This window comes from Vipera ursinii, assembly GCF_947247035.1.
Source record: "Vipera ursinii genome assembly, chromosome: 2".
Taxonomy (NCBI): domain Eukaryota; kingdom Metazoa; phylum Chordata; class Lepidosauria; order Squamata; family Viperidae; genus Vipera; species Vipera ursinii.
Genome location: NC_139513.1, coordinates 175,875,036 through 175,897,110, shown reverse-complemented (window position 1 = coordinate 175,897,110; position 22,075 = coordinate 175,875,036). Strand labels below are relative to the sequence as shown.

The window sequence follows — 22,075 nt, the reverse complement described above, 5'->3', positions numbered from 1 at the left end:
TGCCTTTTAGCCTTGGACGCTCTCCAGTCTCTTCTTTCTGAATAGGGGTTTGCCTTACTCAAGGCCAGAAGAGGGCTGGTTCAGAACAGTTTGCTTTCAGCCACTCACCCCTTATTACTACGATGGAGCAGCTTCTTGCCGAGAATGCCCAGCTCACCCAGCAACTCACTTTGCTGGCAGCTCAGGTGGCTCAACTGCAAGCTCAGGTACATGCTGCACCCCCACCCAGGAGGAAATGTCAGATAGCTATGCCGGATAAATTTGCTGGTAATCCAGAACTGTTTCCTGCCTTCCTGGGACAATGCCAGCTTTTTATCAGCGTGAGAGTAGCTGATTTCCCCACTGACCGAGATAAGGTGGGATTCGTGTTGAGCCTTCTGTCGGGAGATGCAGCTCGTTGGGGCACGCCTCTGTTGGCACAGCCTAGCCCTTTGTTGGATAACTTTGGGGGGTTTTGTGACCATATGCGCCTCATGTACGAGGACCCGATTAAGGCGCAGACTGCCACCCGACGCCTGAAAGCTTTGAGGCAGGGTCAGCGCCCTCTACAGGCCTATATCAGCGATTTCCGGCTGCTTAGCCAGGATTCCGCCTGGAATGAGGCTGCGCTCGTGGATGCCTTTCAGGATGGCTTGTCAGAGGAGATGTTGGATGAGCTGGCCCGCGTGGACATTCCCTCAGATCTGAATGGGCTGATCCATCTTTGTCTGCGGATCGATGCCCGGCTGCAGCAGCGAAAGAGTCGCCATGCCACCCCACAGACCCCTGCCGCCCCTGTTGTGCGTGAGCCCCCAGTCCAGAGGGAGGAGCCAATGGAGCTGGGTGCCGCCAGGTCCCGTCTATCGGTGACGGAAATGGACAGACGACGATCGGAGGGGTTGTGTTTTTACTGTGGGGACCCTGGACATTTGGCTGCTTCTTGTCCAAAGAAGCGTCAGCGGGCATCCGTGACCAAGCCGGCCCCGAGAAAGTCCCCTGCTTTGCTGTCGGGAAACGGCCCGAGCCCGATCTAGACAGTGTGATAGATCGGACGACCCACCACGACCACGCCGAGCGACGCCATTCCGATGGTGCCTGTGAACCTCCACGGCATTTGATTTTGGAGGCACGACTGATCCTTCCTGGCAAGCCAGAGGGGATTCCGGTCCATGCCTTAATTGACTCTGGGGCTACCACTAACTTTATGGACTCGGCCTTCGTGGCCAAATGGGCTGTTCCTCAGTGTCCGGTGGATCCGCCCATGCTAGTGGAGACTATTGATGGTCGAGTGCTCCTGTCCGGGCCTATTACGGCCGCCACGCAACCAGTGAGTATGGCTATCAGTTCCCATGTGGAGGCCATTCAGTTCTACATCACTTCGGATCTGCACTTCCCCGTGGTCCTGGGACTGGCGTGGCTCCGGGCGCATGATCCACAGATCTATTGGTCTCAGAACTTGGTCACCTTCCCAAGTTTGCAGTGCGTGGACCACACCCGCCATATCTGTGCCGGCCAGGTGGAGGGCTCCTCAGGAGTTTCTTTGCCTCCCGAACTGTCCGACTTTGCTGATGTGTTCAGCGAGTCAGAGGCGGACCAATTACCCCCGCACAGGCCCTATGACTGTTCCATTGATCTAGTTCCTGATGCGCCTCTCCCAGTGGGGCGTTTGTATTCCATGTCGGAGCCCGAGTTGGCTGCATTGCGGGACTTCTTGACAAAGAATTTGGCTCGTGGTTTCATCCGGCCCTCGTCCTCGCCAGTGTCTGCGCCCGTGCTCTTCGTCAAAAAGAAGTCGGGCGAGTTACGGCTCTGCTGTGACTACCGGAAACTCAACGCCATCACGGTGCGTAACCGCTACCCGCTGCCCCTCATCCCCGAGCTCTTGGACCGACTCCGGGAGGCTAAGATTTTCACGAAACTGGACCTGCGTGGAGCTTACAACCTCATCAGGGTTCGGCCGGGTGATGAGTGGAAGACGGCGTTTGGTACTCGCTATGGACATTTCGAGTACACGGTGATGCCGTTTGGCCTGACCAACGCCCCCGCTGTGTTTCAGCATTTTATGAACGACATCTTTCGAGATCTGTTGGACCAGTTTGTCGTGATTTACCTGGACGACATCCTGATTTACTCCCCGTCGCGTGAAGCGCATCATCAGCATCTCCGTCAGGTCCTGCAGCGCCTCCGGAAACATCGGCTGTTTGCCAAGTTGGAGAAGTGCCAGTTTTACCAGGTGACCATCGATTTCTTGGGTCACCGCATTTCTCCTGAGGGCATCGCCATGGAACCGAGTAAAGTTGAGTCGTTGCAGAGTTGGCAACCCCCACGTCGCGTGAAGGATGTTCAGCGACTTCTTGGATTTGCCAACTACTATCGAACATTCATTCCTGGCTTTGCTGCCTTGACAGCCCCCCTTACCCGGCTCCTGCAGAAGAAGACTCGGTTCCAGTGGAACGCCCCCGAACAACAGGCGTTCCAAGCTTTGAAGGACGCCTTCATGAAGGAGCCCATCTTGAAGCATCCTGACCTGCAACGGCCGTTTGTCGTGGAGGCGGACGCCTCCGACATTGCCATTGGGGCCGTGTTACTCCAGGCAGCGATGCCCAACGGTACCCTTTTCCCTTGCGCGTATCACTCTCGGAAATTGAACCCCTCGGAGCGCAACTATACCATCTGGGAGAAGGAGCTGCTGGCCATTAAGGCGGCGTTCGAGGCTTGGAGGCATCATCTGGAGGGGGCGCGGCATCAAATCGAGGTCCGGACGGACCACAAGAATCTGGAAAGCCTGCAGACCGCTCGGAATTTGAACCAACGCCAGATCCGGTGGTCCCTCTTCTTTGCGAGGTTTGACTTCCGGGTGCGGTACATACCAAGCGGGCACAACCAGAGAGCGGATGCTCTGTCCAGGAAGCCCGAGTACACCCGAGTGGAAGACAAGCTTCCGCCCAGGACAGTGATCCCCGTCGAGTCTTTTGCTGCGGTGCGGGAGCCGGTGGATATACGGGCTCGGATCCGGGAGGCGCAGCAGCAGGAGGCGTGGGTGGCTCAGCGGAAGGAAGAGGTGGGGCCAGATTCGCCTTGGTCGGTCACGGATGGACTCCTGTATTATCGTGACCGGCTCTATGTTCCAGGAGGGCCACTCAGGGGACTCGTCCTCAGCCAATGTCATGATAACCCGGCTGCGGGGCATTTTGGCCTGTTCAAGACTCTGAACCTGGTCTCCCGTACCTTCTGGTGGCCCCGAGTCCAACACGATGTCCAGTCTTATGTCACCTCCTGCGTCCCATGCAGGCAGGCCAAGTCAGCGACAGGGGCCCCGCCTGGTTTACTGCAGCCTTTGCCAACGCCCAAGAGACCCTGGGGGGCTGTGTCCATGGACTTTCTGACGGATCTACCCCCATCCTCCGGCTTCACGACAGTGTTTGTGGTGGTGGACATGTTGACCAAGATGGCGCACTTCATCCCCTGTCGCGGCTTACCGTCAGCTCGCGCCACTAGTCGCATGTTCATCCAACAGGTGTTCCGGCTGCACGGCCTTCCCGATAGGGTCGTCTCCGATAGGGGGGCCCAGTTTACAGCTCGCTTCTGGCAGGAGTTGATGCGGGCGTTGGACATTAAGGTTTGCCTCTCGTCCGCGCATCATCCTCAGACCGACGGGGGTACCGAGAAGGTCATCGGCATCTTAGAGCAGTATCTGCGCTGCTATGTTAACCTGCAGCAGGACAATTGGGTGGACTATTTGGCCATAGCCGAGTTTGCCTTTAACAACTCGCAGCACACCTCCACGCAGATGACACCGTTCTTGGCCAATGTGGGTTATCACCCCCGGTTTTTCCCCCTTTCTCCCGTGGACTCACCGGAGCCGGCAGCGAACGAATTCATGGCGGAGTTACAGGCGATCCATCGGTTGGTGCGACGGCAGCTGGAGAAGGCCAAGGCCGACTACAAGAGGTTCGCCGATCGGTCGAGAAGGGATACGCCTCCATTATCGGTGGGGGATCGGGTCTGGCTGTCCACCAGGAACCTACCATCCACTCGGCCGGCGAGGAAGCTGGACCACCGTTACCTTGGACCGTTCCCAGTCGAGGCCGTCATCAACCCGGTCGCCTATCGTTTAACTCTGCCACGTTCCCTGCACGTGCACCCCGTCTTCCATCGGTCCTTGTTGGTCCCCGAACAACCGGCTTGTCCACTTCGCCAAGCGGAACCTCCCCCATCAGGACCTCGTGATGGCGACAGCACCCCCGAGTACGAGGTCGCCAGCATCAGGGATTCCCGCTGGCTGAAAGGTCGCTTCCAGTACCTGATCGAGTGGAAAGGGTACGGGCCGGAGGACTTCACATGGGAAGACGCGACCGCCGTTCATGCCCCTGCGTTGGTGACTGCGTTTCACGAACAGTTCCCATCCCGACCGCATCCGGATCGGCAGACCCGGGGGAAGGGCCCTGCGGTGCGGGATAGTGTTGTGACTCAGGGCCAGCCTGTGGGTCCGACAGCCGTCTCCGATGTATCGGATGACTCAGAGGGGGAGGAGGGAAACGAACCGGCTGATGATGGTTTGGAGGCTTTGCAGAGCCCTCAGCCGGGGACCTCTTCTCAGCTGCGTGAGCCCGAGAGTGCGGAGGAAGATGACCCACAGCTGGCCCTGTTCAAGGACGCCCGACGCAGGAGGCAGTCGAGTAGGAACAAACAAAGAAAAGCTGTGGGACTCCTCGGGAGGAGGCACAGGGAGACCACGCCCTGAGCTCTCTATAAAAGGAGTGTTTGGGGAGGGGCTGGTTGCTGAAAGCAACTTTTCCGCTTGAGAAGACAAGCTCTAGTGTTTTTGTTAACTGCGCAATAAATCTTGGCAGATGCCTTTTAGCCTTGGACGCTCTCCAGTCTCTTCTTTCTGAATAGGGGTTTGCCTTACTCAAGGCCAGAAGAGGGCTGGTTCAGAACACCGTCCAGCAGGGGAGGGATCATGATTCTACCGGCTTGTTCTCATCTCATTCTGTTGTATGCATGGAGCTGTCAAAAGGCCGCCAGCCCCAACACGCATGCGCACCCCTCCGTTGACACTGACAGCTGTCAAAAGCCACGCATGCGTAGTAACAGCCGCGAGCTGTCAAAACGGCAGCAGCCGCGAGCTGTCAAAGCGGCAGCAGCCGCGAGCTGTCAAAGTCGCGCAGGCGCAGGTCCACCAGCCAACTGACAGCCGCTAGCTGTCAAAACACCGGCTAGGTTTACCCGGGTTCCCAGCTGAAGCACCAGCCAGCTGACAGGGTTCCCCGGCTCAGCGGCGCATGCGCTATCACTGGGGAAATGTCAAAGGCTGCCAGCTGATTATTGGGCACGGCCCCTCGGTGGGAAAACACCCGTCCCTGATTTGTTAACCCGTTTGACAGTTGCCTATATAAAGGCTCGTTGTACCGTTTTGCCCTGTCCGGGCTGAGTTTGAGCTGAAGCCATCGTCTTCCTCTTCATTGCTCGAGATTTTGCAAGAACTGTTTCTGCTTTCCTTTCAGAAGGATCAAACATTGTCTCTGAGGCCCCAGGACCATATTTTATTATGGGCATGCAAACAAATTTTATATCCTGCATGAGGCAGTCCATACTGTATATAGGCTGTATATTATGCAGGAAAGAAGTATAGCTCACCCATAATGTTCTTGTGTTGATGACCCCAAGGTCATCCTAACCCTAACCCTAACCCCAAGTGGACTAAAAAATATAGCTTATATTTTTAAAATGCTTACTTGATTTGTAACATATTCTTAACTTTATAAAGCGACTCAATTCCAGCAATGTGACTCTGGGTGGTGCAGGTATAAAATAACAAAAAAGAAACAATAAATCATCTACTGTAAAAGAAGGAACTTGGAAGGCAGATGTTCTTGGGAGAAGAGAGTCCCACAAATAACCCATTCCTATGGCATGTAGAGATTTAAAGGCGATAACCAGCACAATGAATCGCTCCCAGAAGCCTGTTGCTGCTGGTGTACTTTTCGCCTAGTCGCGCAGTGGCAGCCCTGCCCGAGCTGCTCGATATCCTCTCGGGGTTGGTGATTGAGTTCCCCAAACTTATAGTTTTGGGTGACTTCAATCTACCATCCCTGGGAGGCTCATCTGAGCTAGCTCGGGAGTTCATGGCTTCCATGACGGCCATGGACCTGACGCAAGTAATTTCTGAACCAACTCATGAGGGAGGCCACACCCTTGACCTGGTTTTTTTATCTGGACAGTGGTTTGATGATCTTGGTGGGAGCTCTCCATTTATTATGCCCCTGTCATGGACCGATCATCACCTCCTGCAGCTGGTCTTCCGTTTTGCCACCCCCCGCCGGAGGGGTACGGAGCAAATTAGATGGTACCGCCCCAGACGCTTAATGGATCCTGATAGATTCCAGGCGGCGCTGGGGTCCCCACGTGCCTCCGTTGCTCACAACTCGGCGGATGCCCTAGTGGAAGCCTGGAAAAGGGCGGCCACTGAGGCACTTGACCGAGTTGTACCCTTGCGGCCCCTGACCCGGTGCAGATCCCAATGAGCTCCATGGACAGATCCCAATGAGCTCCATGGAGCTCCGGGAGATGAAGCGTTGGAAACGGGGCCTAGAGAGCTGTTGGAGGTCCAGCCGATCCGAATCCGACCGGTTGCAACTAAGAACCTTTATTAGGTCTTATCTCGCAGCGATGAGGACGGCGAGGTGTAATTACTTCTCTGCCCTCATCGCGTCCGCAGAAAATCGCCCGGCCGCCCTGTTTAAGGTGACCCGCTCCCTCCTTAATCAGGAGGTGAGGGAGGAAGCCTTGCAGGGTCGTGCCGAGGAGTTTGGACATCATCTGCTGGATAAAATCGCTTGGATTCGGACCGGTCTGGACTCCAACTGGGCAGAGTCTGACGAGCAGGACATGGGCGGTCTTGTCGATATTATCTGGGAGGAGTTTGATTCTGTAACCCCTGAGGAAGTGGACAGGATTATGGGGAGGCTGAGCTCCACCACATGTTTATTGGACCCGTGCCCTTCTTGGCTGGTTTATGCAGCCCGGGAGAGGACACGAAGCTGGTTCCAGGCAGTTATATCTGCTTCCTTGAGTGAGGGTAATTTCTCCGCCATCTTGAAGGAGGCGGTGGTGAGACCTCTCCTCAAGAAGCCTGTTCTGGACCCAGCTGTTTTGAACAACTTTCGTCCGGTCTCCAACCTTCGCTTTCTTGCAAAGGTTGTTGAGAGTGTGGTGGCGCATCAGCTTCCCCTGGTCCTGGATGAAGCAGATTATCTAGACCCGTTCCAATCGGGTTTCAGGCCCGGGTACAGCACGGAGACAGCATTGGTCACTCTGGTGAATGATCTCTGGAGGGCTCAGGACAAAGAATATTCCTCTGTCCTTGTCCTATTAGACCTCTCGGCGGCTTTCGATACCATCGACCATGTTATCCTGCTGCGGCGTCTCAGGGGATTGGGAGTGGGAGGCACAGTTCTTCAGTGGTTCTCCTCCTATCTCCTGGGACGCTCGCAGTCGGTGTTGGCAGGAGGACAGAAGTCGACCCCTAGGACCCTCGCTTGTGGAGTTCCTCAGGGGTCGGTCCTCTCGCCTCTCCTGTTCAACATCTACATGAAACCGCTGGGTGAGATCATTCGTGGTTTTGGAGTTGGGTATCATCAATATGCCGATGATACCCAACTTTTTATTTCGACCCCAAACCACCCCAGTGATGCCCTCGATGTGATGTCCCGTTGCCTGGAGGCGGTTCGGGCCTGGATGGGGAGGAACAGACTTCAACTCAACCCTGACAAGACTGAGTGGCTGTGCATTCCGGCATCCCGGGACATTCAAAATATTCCATCTCTTCTTATGGGGGGTGAGTCCTTACCCCCCGTGGATAGGGCTCGCAACTTGGGAGTCCTCCTAGATTCACGACTTACTCTGGAAGATCAAATAGTGGCCGTGACTAGGGGGGCTTTCACCCAGGTTCGCCTGGTGCGCCGGGATGCCCTGTGTACGGTCACTCATGCGCTCGTGACCTCTCACCTGGACTACTGCAATGCTCTCTACATGGGGCTTCCCTTGAAGACCACTTGGAGGCTCCAACTGGTACAGAATGCGGCCGCGAGAGTTGTCTTGGGAGTTTCCCGGTACTCCCATGTTACACCTTTGCTCCGCGAGCTACATTGGTTACCAGTTGTCTTCCAGGTGAGGTTCAAGGTTTCGGTTATGATCTTTAAGTCCTTACATGGCATGAGTCCGGGATACCTCAAGGACCACCTGCTGCCGGCGTCAACTCCCCTCTGCCCTGTGCGTGCCCACAGAGAGGGCCTCCTCAGGGTGCCTCCGGTCAGGGAATGTCGACTGGTGGCCCCCAGGGGGAGGGCCTTCTCTGTGGGTGCTCCGGCATTATGGAACCAACTTCCGGTTGAGCTCCAGATGGCATCGGACCTTCGCTCCTTCCGGCGCAGGCTGAAGACCCACTTATTTGAACTAGCTGGTCTGGCCGGATGGGGAATATTAGGGTTTTTTAATGGTTTTTTTTACTATTTTATTGTCATTGTATTTTAATTGGGCATTGGTTTAATTTCTTTTTAATTTTTGTACTGTTATTTATATATGCCCTGTTAACCGCCCTGAGTCCCTCGGGAGAAGGGCGGTATAGAAATTGAATAAACCTAAACCTAAACCTAAACCTGTTGGAAGCCCCTGCAATTCACAGAGCAGCATTGTCACATGGGCATATTGGGATGGACTCATTTGCAATCTTGTGTTTTGGACCAACTGAAGCTTCTGGATGGTCTTCAAGGACAATCCCATGTAGAGCATGCTTCAATAGTCCAAATGAATGCCTTTTTGTATTATCTTTACCTTGATTTTCCACTTCAAAACAGTGCTGCTGAGAGTTAGCTTCACCAACAAACGATGGCAGGGTGACTTAAGAATTCTCTGCAGTTTCCAGATTTGGGACTAGGGTGACTTATGGGCTGCAAATCACTGTTCCTTATGTTACATTAAAAATCCATAATTGGTTTCCCTATGGGTTTAGGATTTAATAACTGTAGTTTTGGGCAAAGGTAATCTGATTAATTGCTAATTTTATTGGGCAGCAACTATTTCCTCAATCAAAATTATGAGGTACAATTTAGGAATGAGGGGGAAATGTGCCTGCATTTTTTATTCTTCTTTTTTCTCTTTCCAGCTTTGGAGGTTTGGGAAGAAAAATTAAATTGGAAAAATAATGTATAACACATAGAAGAAAACTTCAAATACCATCACTCCTTATGATGTTTCTCTAACTAAGTTACAACATCCCACGTCTCCATTGAATTAAAAGTGAAAATATTGTTAAGATCAGTCACAACTATTGTAGTGTAATGTAGCATGTAGCCTTAATTAGATTCCTTCTATTTGCATATCTGCTAGATTGTTGCTTACTTTAACCAACACTACTATTACCAGCTCTCTGCTTCTGTATATGGCTACCAAGACTCTTCTGGAGTAGGCAGTCATTACATTAAAATATAAAAGATTGAATTAGATTAGATTAATTAATTATTTCTCTGTTCTAGGCTTATTTCATTGCCCCTGATCCTGGCAAACTGCCCACCATCCCTGACAATGTAAGTTATAGCGTTTCTGTCACAGAATATAGTACCTTGCCTTGTACGGACAATTTTCTTCTGTAAGTCAGAACTCCCCAGTTTTGAAAGATCACCTCCATAATCACAAATTTGCAGGGCTGAATGTCATTACATTATGGAAGTCACTGCACATGTTTCCCTGTACTATTTTTCAATTGCATTTCAAAGTTAAGGTCTGGCATTAAAAATAGACTCTCGGAGTCAGTTAAAGCCACCACTAAAAGTGGCGAAAAGATTCACTGAGTTACCATGGTGAAACAGAACAGAGAAATGGAGACTAGAGTCAGGTTTGGTTGCTGAAGCTGTTACCAGAGAACCTAACTAAGTATTGGCTCCCCCCAGAGAAATCTGACCGAGTTTGTTGTGGCAGTGGACGTGAATAACATGATGCACCTCTACGCAAGCCTCCTCCACGAGCGCCGGATCCTGCTCACCAGCAGCAAGCTCAGCACGGTGAGACCGGGCAGCTGGAGTAAACACAAGGCAAAGAGCTCAGCGCTGGGCCTGGGCGGGAAGGATTTAGAAATGACAATTGTTAAGGCATCTGCATTTCTTCTACCCAGCGAAGTGTTCCCACCTGGCACAAAGCTCTCACAAAGGTGGATCCTCTGATCTGATGTCTTTTGATACATCTTATCAATTAATTGTATTCCCTGGCCCTCCTCCTCCATATTTAATGAAGGTGTAAACAGAGAACTGGGTCATATTCATTGGTTGTGCCCCTCGGTGGCTGCACAGTAGCAGTCTACCACGATATCCTCCTAGGGCCTTTTACTCCCTAATGCCTAAAGCAGGGCTGACAGAAATCAGGACTGTTTAGCATGTTGAGCGAGTAAACTGCAGACACAAACCTGCTCCCTCCACACCCATGTTCACTATCCCTGCATGTGTAGTGACTAGGAGGCTACTGATTCAAATCTCAATCCTCTGCATGTCTGGGAGGAAAGTACTACTTGCATTTCACTTTGGGAAGAAGAGTTATGCAAAGCCCTGCCTCCTTATTCAGCTTCCAAGCAGGGTCAGTCTACTCTAATGTAAGGTGTGTCTCTCATCTCCCTGTAGCTGACAGCCTGTGTCCAGGCCTCCTCCTCCCTGTTGTATCCCATGTACTGGCAGCACATCTTTATCCCTGCACTGCCTCCGCACCTCCTGGACTACTGCTGGTGAGTGGCTGCACCTTCCTCAATTGAGAGTCAGCTTCTGTAGGCCGAGCAGCTTCAATGGTTCCCCAGCCATTATATTGACTTTGATGTTGTTTATCACCCAAATGAGACTATTTTGAGGACATTTGTATGGCTAGGTTGTAGTTCTTGGGTTTAGTCATAGTTAGTGAGGAGGTGCCTGAAGAATGTATGTGAGGAGTCCGTTTTCTGTGGCACTACCATCTGTTCTGAGCTGGCCACATTTTGGTTACATCTTAACGGAAGACTTTGTGAAGGGAAGGCTTCACATACTGCAGAGATCTGCGCCAAAAGGGAATTCAGCCCTGCACGTTCTTGCCCTTCTCAAATATATTTTACTCCTAAAGAAACAGCACTTCTTAAAAGAGGGAAGAAAACTGGGACTGGAAAAGTATCACAGTGTATTTTTAAAAAAAAACTGGGTCTAGGAGGGCCTAACCTGCTAGGAGCCCAGAAATGACTGGTGCTAGTTCTAACATTTATCTCTTTCACCAACAGCGCCCCTATGCCTTATCTCATAGGAGTCCACACAAGCCTTATGGAGGTGAGACTGCAAAACTACCTTGTCCTTAGGATAACTGGCCTAAGATTGGCCTAAGATTGTTCTGTGGATATTTTTTAGCAGCAGGTTGGAGCATTTGTACACCTTTGGCCTTATTTACTTCTTCATTCCTGTCATCTTTGTAATAGCAGTTGATTCTGGTGAGCCAAGCTAAGAAGACTAAGGAAATTTCTATTCTTCTGGCTTCTCAATTCTCCCTTTGCTTTCTCTAGAGCGTGAGGACCAAAGCCCTGGAAGATGTTGTCATTCTCAGCATTGATAGCAATACAATGGAATCACCCTTCCAAGACCTGGAAAATCTCCCAAGTGATGTTGTTAGTATTACTTTCTTGAGACTTTTTTTTTAAAAAATGCAAGTGTTTTAGAATCCTTATGACTACTCAGAGCCTTCTTTTATTATTCTCTACATAAGGAGCTCTGACCTCCTTGCCAGCACTCTGGTTTCTCCTGATGTAAAATTTAAATCATGTGAACTTTAATTCCAAATGTTTCATTTTCATTTTAAATTAACTAAAGTATTTATATGTAACCCTACATAGTTATTCTCTCCTTTCCCCCTCCCCCACGTTTCCTGAAAATACCACTGGCATAATTGGAAGAGGGGACACTTCCCAACTGGAAGATTTGAAATGTTTTCTTGCAAAATGCAAAACTAGTTAGCCGCAATTAGAAAAATCTGAGCTGGTGTCAGCGGTTGGTAAGGTTTACAAGTGAGGACTCAAGTTATTAGACCTCAGCTGCAAAAATCTGGAAGTTAGGAGTTCTATATTCCTTTGCTGCCATCTAGTGGTCATGAAGAATTCTGCTTTGCCCAGGTCTGGTATCATTAAGGTCCTAATTTTAAATTTTTTAGATGTATTACACTTACACCAACTCTTTCCCCTAAGAGCTTAAAATGACACCCAGGACTATCTTTACAACCAGTTCCATGTGGTAGGATGGGGTGAAGTGGAGTAACTTATCCAAAATTATCCAACAAGCACCATGATTTAGCCCAATCTGACACCTTCACACCACACTACATTGGTGTGGATCACAAAAAAAATTAATGGAACAGGTCTTGACACACAGGATAGGATACTGCTCTAGTGACACCTGGGGCACCGTGTAGAACTGTGGTTGTATTAGCAATGACATCTTAGTACATGTAGACCCAACCATTGTCCATTATAAATCATTCTTTCTAGCATAGCATTGCTTAGTAGAAATGTGTGAACCCAGTCAGTGTCAGGAAAGGCTTCTGGGTTTTAGGCGAGTATATATTCTTCTCCTTCTCTGTGTCTCCAGGTCTCCCTACTGAAGTTCCAGCTTAAGAAGCAATCTGCAGCCACTGGAGATGGAGTTGCCCGAGCCTTTCTCAGGGCCCAAGCGCTTCTCTTTGGCAGCTATCGTGAGGGGCTCCTTTGCAGTCTGGTGAGTGCTTTCTTCTCTTCATTCAGCCACCAGCTGGAAGAGGGAGTTCTACACAGCTCCCTTTTCTTCCACAGAAACTTTGGAGATGGAGAAGAAAGGAGAGACATAATAAGAAAGAAAAATACCTTTCCTTCCCTCCCCCCCAATTTTACGGTGGATTTACAACATGAAATTAATCAAAACACATTAAGTAAGAATCATCTGTAATATATATATATATATATATATATATATATATATATATATATATATATATATATATATATATACACACACACACACACACACACACACAGAGAGAGAGAGAGAGAGAGAGAGAGAGAGAGAGAGAGAGAGAGAGAGAGAGAGAGAGTGTAAAGAAGAACAAATTTGGGGGTGGTCACTTTTGGTAGTTGGGAAACCCCTTTGCTTTTTTGTTTGCTTTTTGTTTGAGCCTTCAAGCTCAAGGGGTCAGTATGGTAGCTTCACAGGTGCAGGAGGCTAGGCTTTTATTTTTATTTATTCAGAAAATTTATGTGGCTGCCCAACTCACACATGGTGACTCTGAGTGGCTTATGGAAATAAACCCCCAAATAAAAACACCCAATAGAAACCCCTCCCCTTGTGGTGGCAACAATCAACATGTTAAATAGAGGTTAAGCTTTCCCAGGACTAATTTAGTTGGGGGGGTGTAGGAAAAAAAATCCTCAATAAAATCCCAGGCATGTTTTTCATATTTTGTGAAATACTAAAGGGAAAGATGTTCATACAAATGAGCCTTTAAAAATCTGAAACCTTATCTCACGCAACAGTGCACTTTTATTATTTTGTTTAAAGGGTTTTTAAACATGGAAAAAGCATACTTAATTCTAGAACAGAGAAGAGTTTCCAATGAAGAAAATCAGTATCTGGTCATACACAGACATGACAGCATCATTGCAAACATCATTCGGTTAAGTCCATATCTAAAACCACTTTGATGTTGCTGGACAGATAGAAACTGCTTAGGATCTGGGATTGCAAGTGAATGCCATCGTTTGGGATAGATCTATAAAGAAATTCTCAAAGCAAGCAGGTTCTACAATTTCCACTGTTGTGTTCATTATCCAGGAGGATATTCCAGGGATGTTCCTCTTTTTTCCCCAGCTCTAATTTTTTCCACCACTTCTTCTTTTTAGCCTCCCTAGTCCAGTCTCTGCCCATCCACCCTGGTCACACACTTGCTGTCAATCACCTCTCCTTTCCTTGTCCCTCTTTCTCACAGGAAAAGCGTACTTCCTTTTCCCAAGAGAATTTCCTACAGCAGGGATCTGGCGCCATGCAGGACTTCCTCCAGCGGGCTGTGCATCTGCAGCTGTTTAAGGAGGTACACAATGGTGAACAAGGTGGATTCCCAGTTAGTTCTTCAAGCAAATCCAGGGGGAGGCGGAAAATGGACTGCTATCATATTCAGCCCCCAAAGCAAAAACCTTCACAAGCCAACCCCCTGGCAAATACAGAAAACAGTCAACTACATATGGACTCCTGAGTAATGCAAGCAAAGAGCCTACACATTTTATACAAATCGATGGTCCATTTTCTAGAATATTTAATCCACTCAAATTTCTACTATATAGGGATGGCTGAATTGAAAGATCAGATAAAAAGGAGTGGGGTTTTTTTCCCTCAGCCTTTTTGAGAATTCAAAAATCTCCTTAATATTACTTCTTTGTCATATTCCCACATCTCAGAGCAGGAGGAGACCATAAATGTGTCTCTGCATACTAAACCCACAGCTGAACAACTCAAATATTTCGCTTCAAAGGAAGATGGTTCTTTCCTATTTATTCTAATAAGGTCCTTTCTATTTCTTCCCAATCTTGCAATGCTATCAGTTCATCAATGACCGGCTGGAAAAGCTAAATGCAAATGAGGATTTCTCTGACCTCTTTGAACAAGAGATTGACAGCAGCTTGTCCCCAGGTAATGTAGACCCCCACCTTCTTTTGTTTCCTTGTTGAGGAATATGCAAAAGCCCTTAAGCTCTTCTTAACATCCTCTCCTTTCTGGGCTACTTTTTAACTTCTGTTAAAAATACACAAAGTAAATACAAAAAGAACTACTGAGAGATCACTGACACTGTAGGTCAGATACATACATTATGCTGAATATGCAGTTCAAGTCTCATTTTCTGTAAGGCCTGCAGCCAGATTGACAACTCATCTGTGCCCCCTTCCTTCCTAGGTAGTATGCACTCTTATCAGCTGTGGGTGGAGAGCCTCAAGGTAAAGAAATACATTTTCATCTAAGGACATTTATCTTTTAATAGCAGTTATGTCTTCACCTAATTATCTTCTCATGTTTATGATTAACTTGTTCTTGTTTGGGGAGTTATTACAAGGCTCTGCTAACAGACCTGTAGTGAAGATAGATCTGGAAGGCAAAAATCCAGATGACTACTACTAGATGGAGCAAAGAATTTGTGCAACCCTTGTGCAGTCACCCTAAATAAAAAACCAGTTTGAGAGACATTCCTCTAATATGCTCACAAGTATGTTGTGGAGTCCTTGTTGCTCTTTGAGCTTGGATTTTTGCTTGCAGACATTTCATTACTCAACTAGATAATATCATCCATGCATTCATCATCATTGAGCATGGATGATGTTACTTAGTTGGTAATGAAATGTCTGCCAGCAAACAGTCAAGTTCAGAGAGCAGCATGGATTCCACAGTTCAACCCTGAGCTACATATATTCTATTCTGTTGGTATCATAAGAAGGCTCCTTAACACAGCCATAAATCTCAAGACAAATCACCTAAGAATTGCCAGAATTCAACCCAAATTTTAATAATCTTCTAGGAGGATTAGGTTGAAGACGTTGCTCTCTGAATTTCCTCAATTACTGCATGTTGATCCCCAGTCTAATCTATGAGCTAAAGAGTGATGCTATGAGATCAGGAGGAATATTAATTTTGTCATGGACCTGCTCTCCAGGTCCTAAACCTTTTTTCCACGCCACAAAGATATCTTACACACATTTCCAATATGAGGATAATTCCAATCTACCTTACAGGGAGTCTCCTTTAAATAGGCTGCTAAAAGGACCTGTTGTATGTTAGAAATTCAGCACCATTTTGCTGGATGAGCTTCCTTGTCCACTTGGGATTTGTTGTAGGACTTCCCATAACTTCCCTTTGCTCTTCTACTCAGTCAGACCACCCAGGGGTCTCCTTGTCTTATTTCAATAGCTGCAGTGGAATGTGGCTTGAATGCCTTGCTCTTAATAGTCATTTCTGATCTTTTCTCACTAGAAAAGTGGAGGAGCCCTGATCAGTACTGTGAAGAATAAGACCAATCCAGCTGTTAAGAATGCATATCAATATGTAAGGCAATCTTCTTCTTCTTCTTCTTCTTCCACACATCTCCTGAAATGTCTTACAATAATATTTTTATTTATTTTTAAATACATTGTTTGCAAAACTAAAAAAAACAGAATTGAAAACAAAGAAAAATAAAAAAACAACTGCAATAAAAAAGTAAAGAAAACATAGGAATATTTATTTATTTATTTATTTATTTATTTATTTATTTATTTATTTATTTATTTATTTATTTATTATTATTTATTATTGGGACTTGTATGCTGCCCTATCTCCCGAAGGACTCAGGGCAGCTAACAACAATAAAATACAATAATACAAAAGTTAAAAAGAAATTAAATTAATAGCCCCAGTAGAATAAATTAAAATTAAAATTAAGTTAAAAATTAAAAACATAATTAAAATCCCTGTCAGTCCAGGCCAGCCTGATGGAAAAGGAGTGTTTATATATATATATGTTAAATGTTTGTTAAGCATTCAGAATACACTTGCTTAGTCCCAGACACGGGACAAATCTTATTTCCTGTTCAGCCTAGCCCAAGGCCATCTACAGGCAGTAGCCACAGCAATGGCAGCTCATATTTGTGTAAATTTTTTTGGCTTGCCAATTTTTTTAGCAAGCCAAAATTTTTTACATATATATATGTATATGGATGGACAGGTGCACTAGATGTATAAATACTGGATATAGATGTGCATAATTTAGAAGCATTTCAGGCTAATCCTCCTTTGAGACAAGCTCCATTCCGGAACAATGGTAAATAAAAGTACAGTATAGTATTTTACTTATTTATTTTATTAAATTTATATACTGCCTCCATTTCACTCTGCAAAGTGACACTGGGTGACGGTATAACAAATATTCATTAAAATCAAACAAATGGAGATGCCTTGAAAATGCTTTTCAAAGGACAGTTGGTAATAATGTCTCTGGGGAAATGAGAGGGGGAAACACACAAACACACACACACATGCACACATGCACACACACACACACACACACACACATACACACACACACACAACTAAGCTGGTTCTTGGGATGATCCATGCCTGTCTTCTTCCCTCCCACTACATGCCCTTAAATTATACTTATAACTTTGTTTTGTATGTTCCAGGCCAAAGGTCATGCCAAAATCAGGTTGAAAAACATAAGGAGCCGCATAAAAGTAAGAGACAATTTTCTTTCCTATTTCAAACTTCTACTTTTAAAAAATGTTACAAAAGGGGGGGGGAACAGTGTGATAGTAGTATATTTTACCATACAAGTGCAGTTATGTCTGCATGTTACACTACTCCTGTTGCAAAGTCCACAAGGAGGTAAAAAGAACAGGAATAAATTCATTTTAAAAAGCAGGTAGTAAATCAGTATTTCTCCAATGTTGGCAATTTGAAATCATGTGGACTTCAACCATGCTGGCTGAGGAATTCTGGGAGTTGAAGCTGATTCATCTTCAAGTTGCCAAAGATGAAAAACACTGCATGTAGTATGTTAATGTAGCATAACCCCCTCAGAGGTCACCAAGTTGTCTTGCCTGAATAACATTTATCTAGTGCAGTGGTGGTGAACCTATGGCACGCATGGCAGAGGCAGCACTCAGAGCCCTCTCTGTAGGCATGCTCGTCACCGCTGCCAGCAGCTTGCGCAGGTCCATTAGGCCACCACCGCCACCCGGAGTGGCAGCCCCACCCAGCACAAAGGAGCAAAGTGGCCAGCTAGCAAGCTCAAGTAGAGGTGGTAGAGCATACCCACTCCCAGCAAGCCAAGGGAAAACCAGATCCCCATCGGCGCCCTGGCCCCCCCAATCTCAGCTAGGATTGCATGCCTCCCCCCATCTATGCTGGTCCTCCTTCCCACAACCCCACCTGCCAGAGACCCCCTGGGTGTCCCCCAACCCTACCCGGCCCCCACAGGCGTCCCCCCCATGAGCAACATTGAAGTGGCCATGCCCACCCCAGCCACGCCCACCCAGTCTGCCATTAAAACCGCAGCCATACCCACCTAGTGGGCCATGCCCACCCAGTGGGCCATACCCCCATGGCCCCCCTGAGGACACCACAATGCTGATGCGGCGCTGGCGCTTTGCGATAAATAAGTGGGTTTTGGGTTGTGGTTTTGGCACTCGGTCTCTAAAAGGTTCACCATCACTGGTCTACTGTGTCATTAGGTCACATTAGCAACCATATTTCAGACTTTGTATGTGTGGCTATTGCCTTGTTTGACTCCCCAGGAAGAATACAGTAGGGAGGGAAAGCAGAGCTAATGCTCCATAAGATGCTGTTTTCTTCTAGGATTCCACTCTACACCAGTCCAGAGAGCAAGAACAGTCCCTGGATGACAGTCAGATCTCCAGTCCCATCCTGCCTACCAGAAACAAACAGTTTGAGAACCTGCAGAGCAGACTGCCCATCACCCAGCACTTTGGGAAGGTATTGAGAGAATGGAAGTGTTCATGGCTTAAAGACTGGAAGGAGCCAGATGAGGGGAGCTTTGGGGGAAGGAAATGAACAAGAGCAGAGGAACAGGTTGGGTGTCCCTCGCTTCATGGCCCAGATACAGTATTGGGTGTCCTCTGTAGCAGATCTCTGCAGCAATTGTACAAGATTCTGGAATCACTTGCATCATCAAAACTAAAAAAAAACAACTTAGAGAAGGGCATATTTTTTATTTTTAAAAAATGTGGGCAGAAAGTTTTGAATGTGTGCAACTTGTATAAGCAGTAGTGAGGAGTAGAACATAAATAATTGAACAGGAATCCAAATTATAAGATACTTTAAGGCCATCATATATTGTACAGTATAGCTCAGTCTCAATCATTTTGTTTGGTGCTTAAAAACAAGACTTTTATCGTCACCAGCCATAGGTTTACAAAATAGACCTTTCATGGCCCTTTATGTCTCATAATTATTCTTAGAATGCAATTTTATGCTCTTGTGCCCTGGGGCTGAAGGGGAGAAAATAACTGGAATATTAATAGCAGCTAACTACAAATAGATTTTGTATACTGTATGCTGCAGAAGAAAACTCAGAAGAGCAGTTATGTGAAGTGAACTCAGTTAACGTTCATCTAAGTTCTAATATGCCTAAACCCCAAAATATTTTTCACAAAGCAGAAAGTAACAGTACCACAGGATAAAAAATAAATTTAAATTTCAAGATAAAACTATCTTATTCTGTGTCAGCTGAACTATTAATGGCTTCCCCTGAATAATTTGGGAATTATAGCCTTCTGAAAGTCCTAGACATTTTCTATGGCAGACTCTTAATAACAGACAGGTGCATGCTTCCTTTTAAATTCATTGTAAAAGGACAATAACGCAAAATATTTGCAGATGGGACTTTCTACCCATCTATATGCATGCAGGCAAAATTCAAAATATTTAATTGCCTGATTCAGAGATTGTGAACAAAAGCTTTTTCTGGACAGAAATGAGAACACCTAGAGTAATTAAGGGTCATTGCTTTCTTTCTGTTACAACCTTTTTTGCAGGCATGTTTTCTAACCCTGGAGAAAAAGAATTATATGCCACTACTTTTTTTGTCAACTACGAGTGTCAAAATAATATCAAAGGGTAGTGCCTCACAAAGCTGCATTTTTGATGTTTTGGAAATCTTTAAATGAATCTTTTCCCTCCCCCATCCCATCCCAGGAATCTAACTAAGCCAACTGGTCATCTGCCAGATGTTTTGGGTTCCAATTCCCAGAAATCCTCAGACAGCAAGATCCATTGCTGAGACTTTTGAGGACTGAAGTGCCAGACCATATCTGCAGGAAAGTCAGTTTGGGGTTTCGGGCTCTGATGACTCAAGTGAGGAATGCAGATATTCCTTGACTTATGATCACAACGGAGCCCAAAACTTCTGTGGCTAAGTGAGACAGTCAAGTGAATTTTGCCCAATTTTATGGCCTTCTTGCCACAATCACCGTAGTTCTTAAGTTAGTAACACGATTGTTAAGTGAATCTGGTTTCCCCATTGACTTTGGTTGTCAGAAGCTTGCAAAAGGTGATCACATGGCCCCAGGCACTGCAATGGTCATAAATATGAACCAGTTGCCAAGCATCCAAATTTGGATTAGGTGACATGGGGATGCTGCAACAGTCGTGTGAAAAATGGTCATAAGCCATTTTTTTTCCAGTGCCGTTGTAGCTTTGAATGGTCACCAAAGAAATGGTTATAAATCAAGGAATACCCATAGACAGCTCTAAATCCCAAAGGAAAGGTTCCATTAACTTGCCTATCCTCAGAACATCAAAGTACTGGCAAGAAAAACGATGGCTGTTCCCTTACAAGTCCAGTGCTGCATGGTGACTGAAGTTCCCTCTCTTCTTTTCAGTCTCGCCCCAGACGACCACAAAGAACAAACAGCGAGACAGAACTGGAGACTCAACGGTAGGACAAACTAAACAAATGGAGGACAGCTGGGTTCCACTAGCTCTTCTTACTCTGAGCACTGCTCTGCTTTCTTAGCTGAGTTCTGTAGGGTCTCAGGTCTGTCCCAAGGACCTTTGATGCCTGAGGGGAGAGAAGGGGCTCAGCCTGTAGGAAATGCTTCTGCACAAACCACACTGACAAAAAAGGGAAGGCCTATGTGAAAAAAACCAAAAGCCTTTGTTCAATCAAAGGGTTGCAATTCAACTCTGTACACATCACCTCAAGCTGTAAGCTGTGTTAAAATTTACTTCTCAGGAAACAAGACAGAAACACTACAGAATTGTCATGTTTCAGAATTAGGTTGAGATTTTTAAATCCTCTAAAACGGGGGTCTCCAACCCCCGGTCCGTGGACCGGTACCAGTCCATGGCACATCAGCAACTGATCCGCACAAACAAGCAAAGCCCCATCCATGGGGTGCAGGCAGTACACAAAACCACACACTCTCTGGTCCCCGGAAAAACCTCTCTCCACAGAACCAGTCCCTGGTGCCCAAAAGGTTGGAAACCTCTGCCCTAAAAGTTTTTTTTTCAAAAATTGGGGATTTACATATTTGTTCTTTTGAAAATGTTCAGGGGTAAAAAGAAAAACAACACCTTCACCTTGAGTATTGGCTCTGGAAAAACTAATTCTGCCCTGTTATACAGGGTATGTTCATCATACAGTTATCTACTTTTCCATGGACCTTTTTATCTCTGTTCAGATTGTAGAAAATTGACTTGCAATTTCCAAAGCCTAGATCACTTTAGCATATTTTTATAGAAAAGAAAGAAAGGAAGGAAGGAAGGAAGGAAGGAAGGAAGGAAGGAAAGAAAGAAAGAAAGAAAGAAAGAAAGAAAGAAAGAAAAGATTTTGTAAGATATGTGGTTGTTGACATAGGCAGTAATGTAAGAGATGGATGAAAACACACATAGATGTTAGACATTCAAAGACTGAGGATCCCCTGAAGTGGGAAGAGTAATTAAATCCTTGTAGCTGAAGAGCAAAAGGGACGCGGTGGCTCCGTGAGTTAGGACGCTGAGCTTGTCGATCAGAAGGTCGGCAGTTTGGCGGGTCAAATCCCGAGTGCCGCGTAGCAGAGTGAGCGCCTGTTACTCGTCCCAGCTTCTGCCAACCTAGCAGTTCGAAAGCACGTAAAAATGCAAGTAGAAAAATAGGGACCACTACGGTGGGAAGGTAATAGCGCCTTTGGCGTCTAGTCATGCCGGCCACATGACCACGGAGTCGTCCTCGGACAAGCGCTGCCTCTTTGGCTTTGAAACGGAGATGAGCACCGGCCCCTAGAGTCGGAAACGACTAGCACGCATGTGCGGGGGAACCTTTACCTTTACCTTTACTAGCTGAAGAGCAACAGTTGGGTACAGTACTTGAAACACCCTCATTTATATAATGGAGTCAAAAATCCAGCTGCAGGAAAAAAAATAGTAACCAAAAGATTGTCCCTGTTACAAATCATATTTTCAAACCCATTGGAACAGGGGTCACTAACTCTTAACTAATGGTAAATTAACAAGATAATTACTCTTTAGTGAGAGAGTCAAACCTATACTATTTCCTC

General features: G+C 46.8%; 1 protein-coding gene across 1 annotated transcript in view; it reads left to right on the top strand.

Annotated features, from left to right (window-relative positions):
- Positions 1-22,075, top strand: part of DENND1C (DENN domain containing 1C) — a 42,238-nt gene that overhangs the window by 18,184 nt on the left and 1,979 nt on the right. The window contains exons 9-21 of the mRNA XM_083352801.1: positions 9,516-9,566; positions 9,930-10,040; positions 10,650-10,750; positions 11,267-11,312; positions 11,543-11,644; positions 12,618-12,743; positions 13,987-14,088; positions 14,597-14,684; positions 14,946-14,986; positions 16,014-16,085; positions 17,201-17,251; positions 18,375-18,512; positions 20,420-20,475. Of these exons, the coding sequence (XP_083208927.1) occupies positions 9,516-9,566; positions 9,930-10,040; positions 10,650-10,750; positions 11,267-11,312; positions 11,543-11,644; positions 12,618-12,743; positions 13,987-14,088; positions 14,597-14,684; positions 14,946-14,986; positions 16,014-16,085; positions 17,201-17,251; positions 18,375-18,512; positions 20,420-20,475 (1,085 nt within the window). The remainder of the gene's footprint in view (positions 1-9,515; positions 9,567-9,929; positions 10,041-10,649; positions 10,751-11,266; positions 11,313-11,542; positions 11,645-12,617; positions 12,744-13,986; positions 14,089-14,596; positions 14,685-14,945; positions 14,987-16,013; positions 16,086-17,200; positions 17,252-18,374; positions 18,513-20,419; positions 20,476-22,075) is intronic.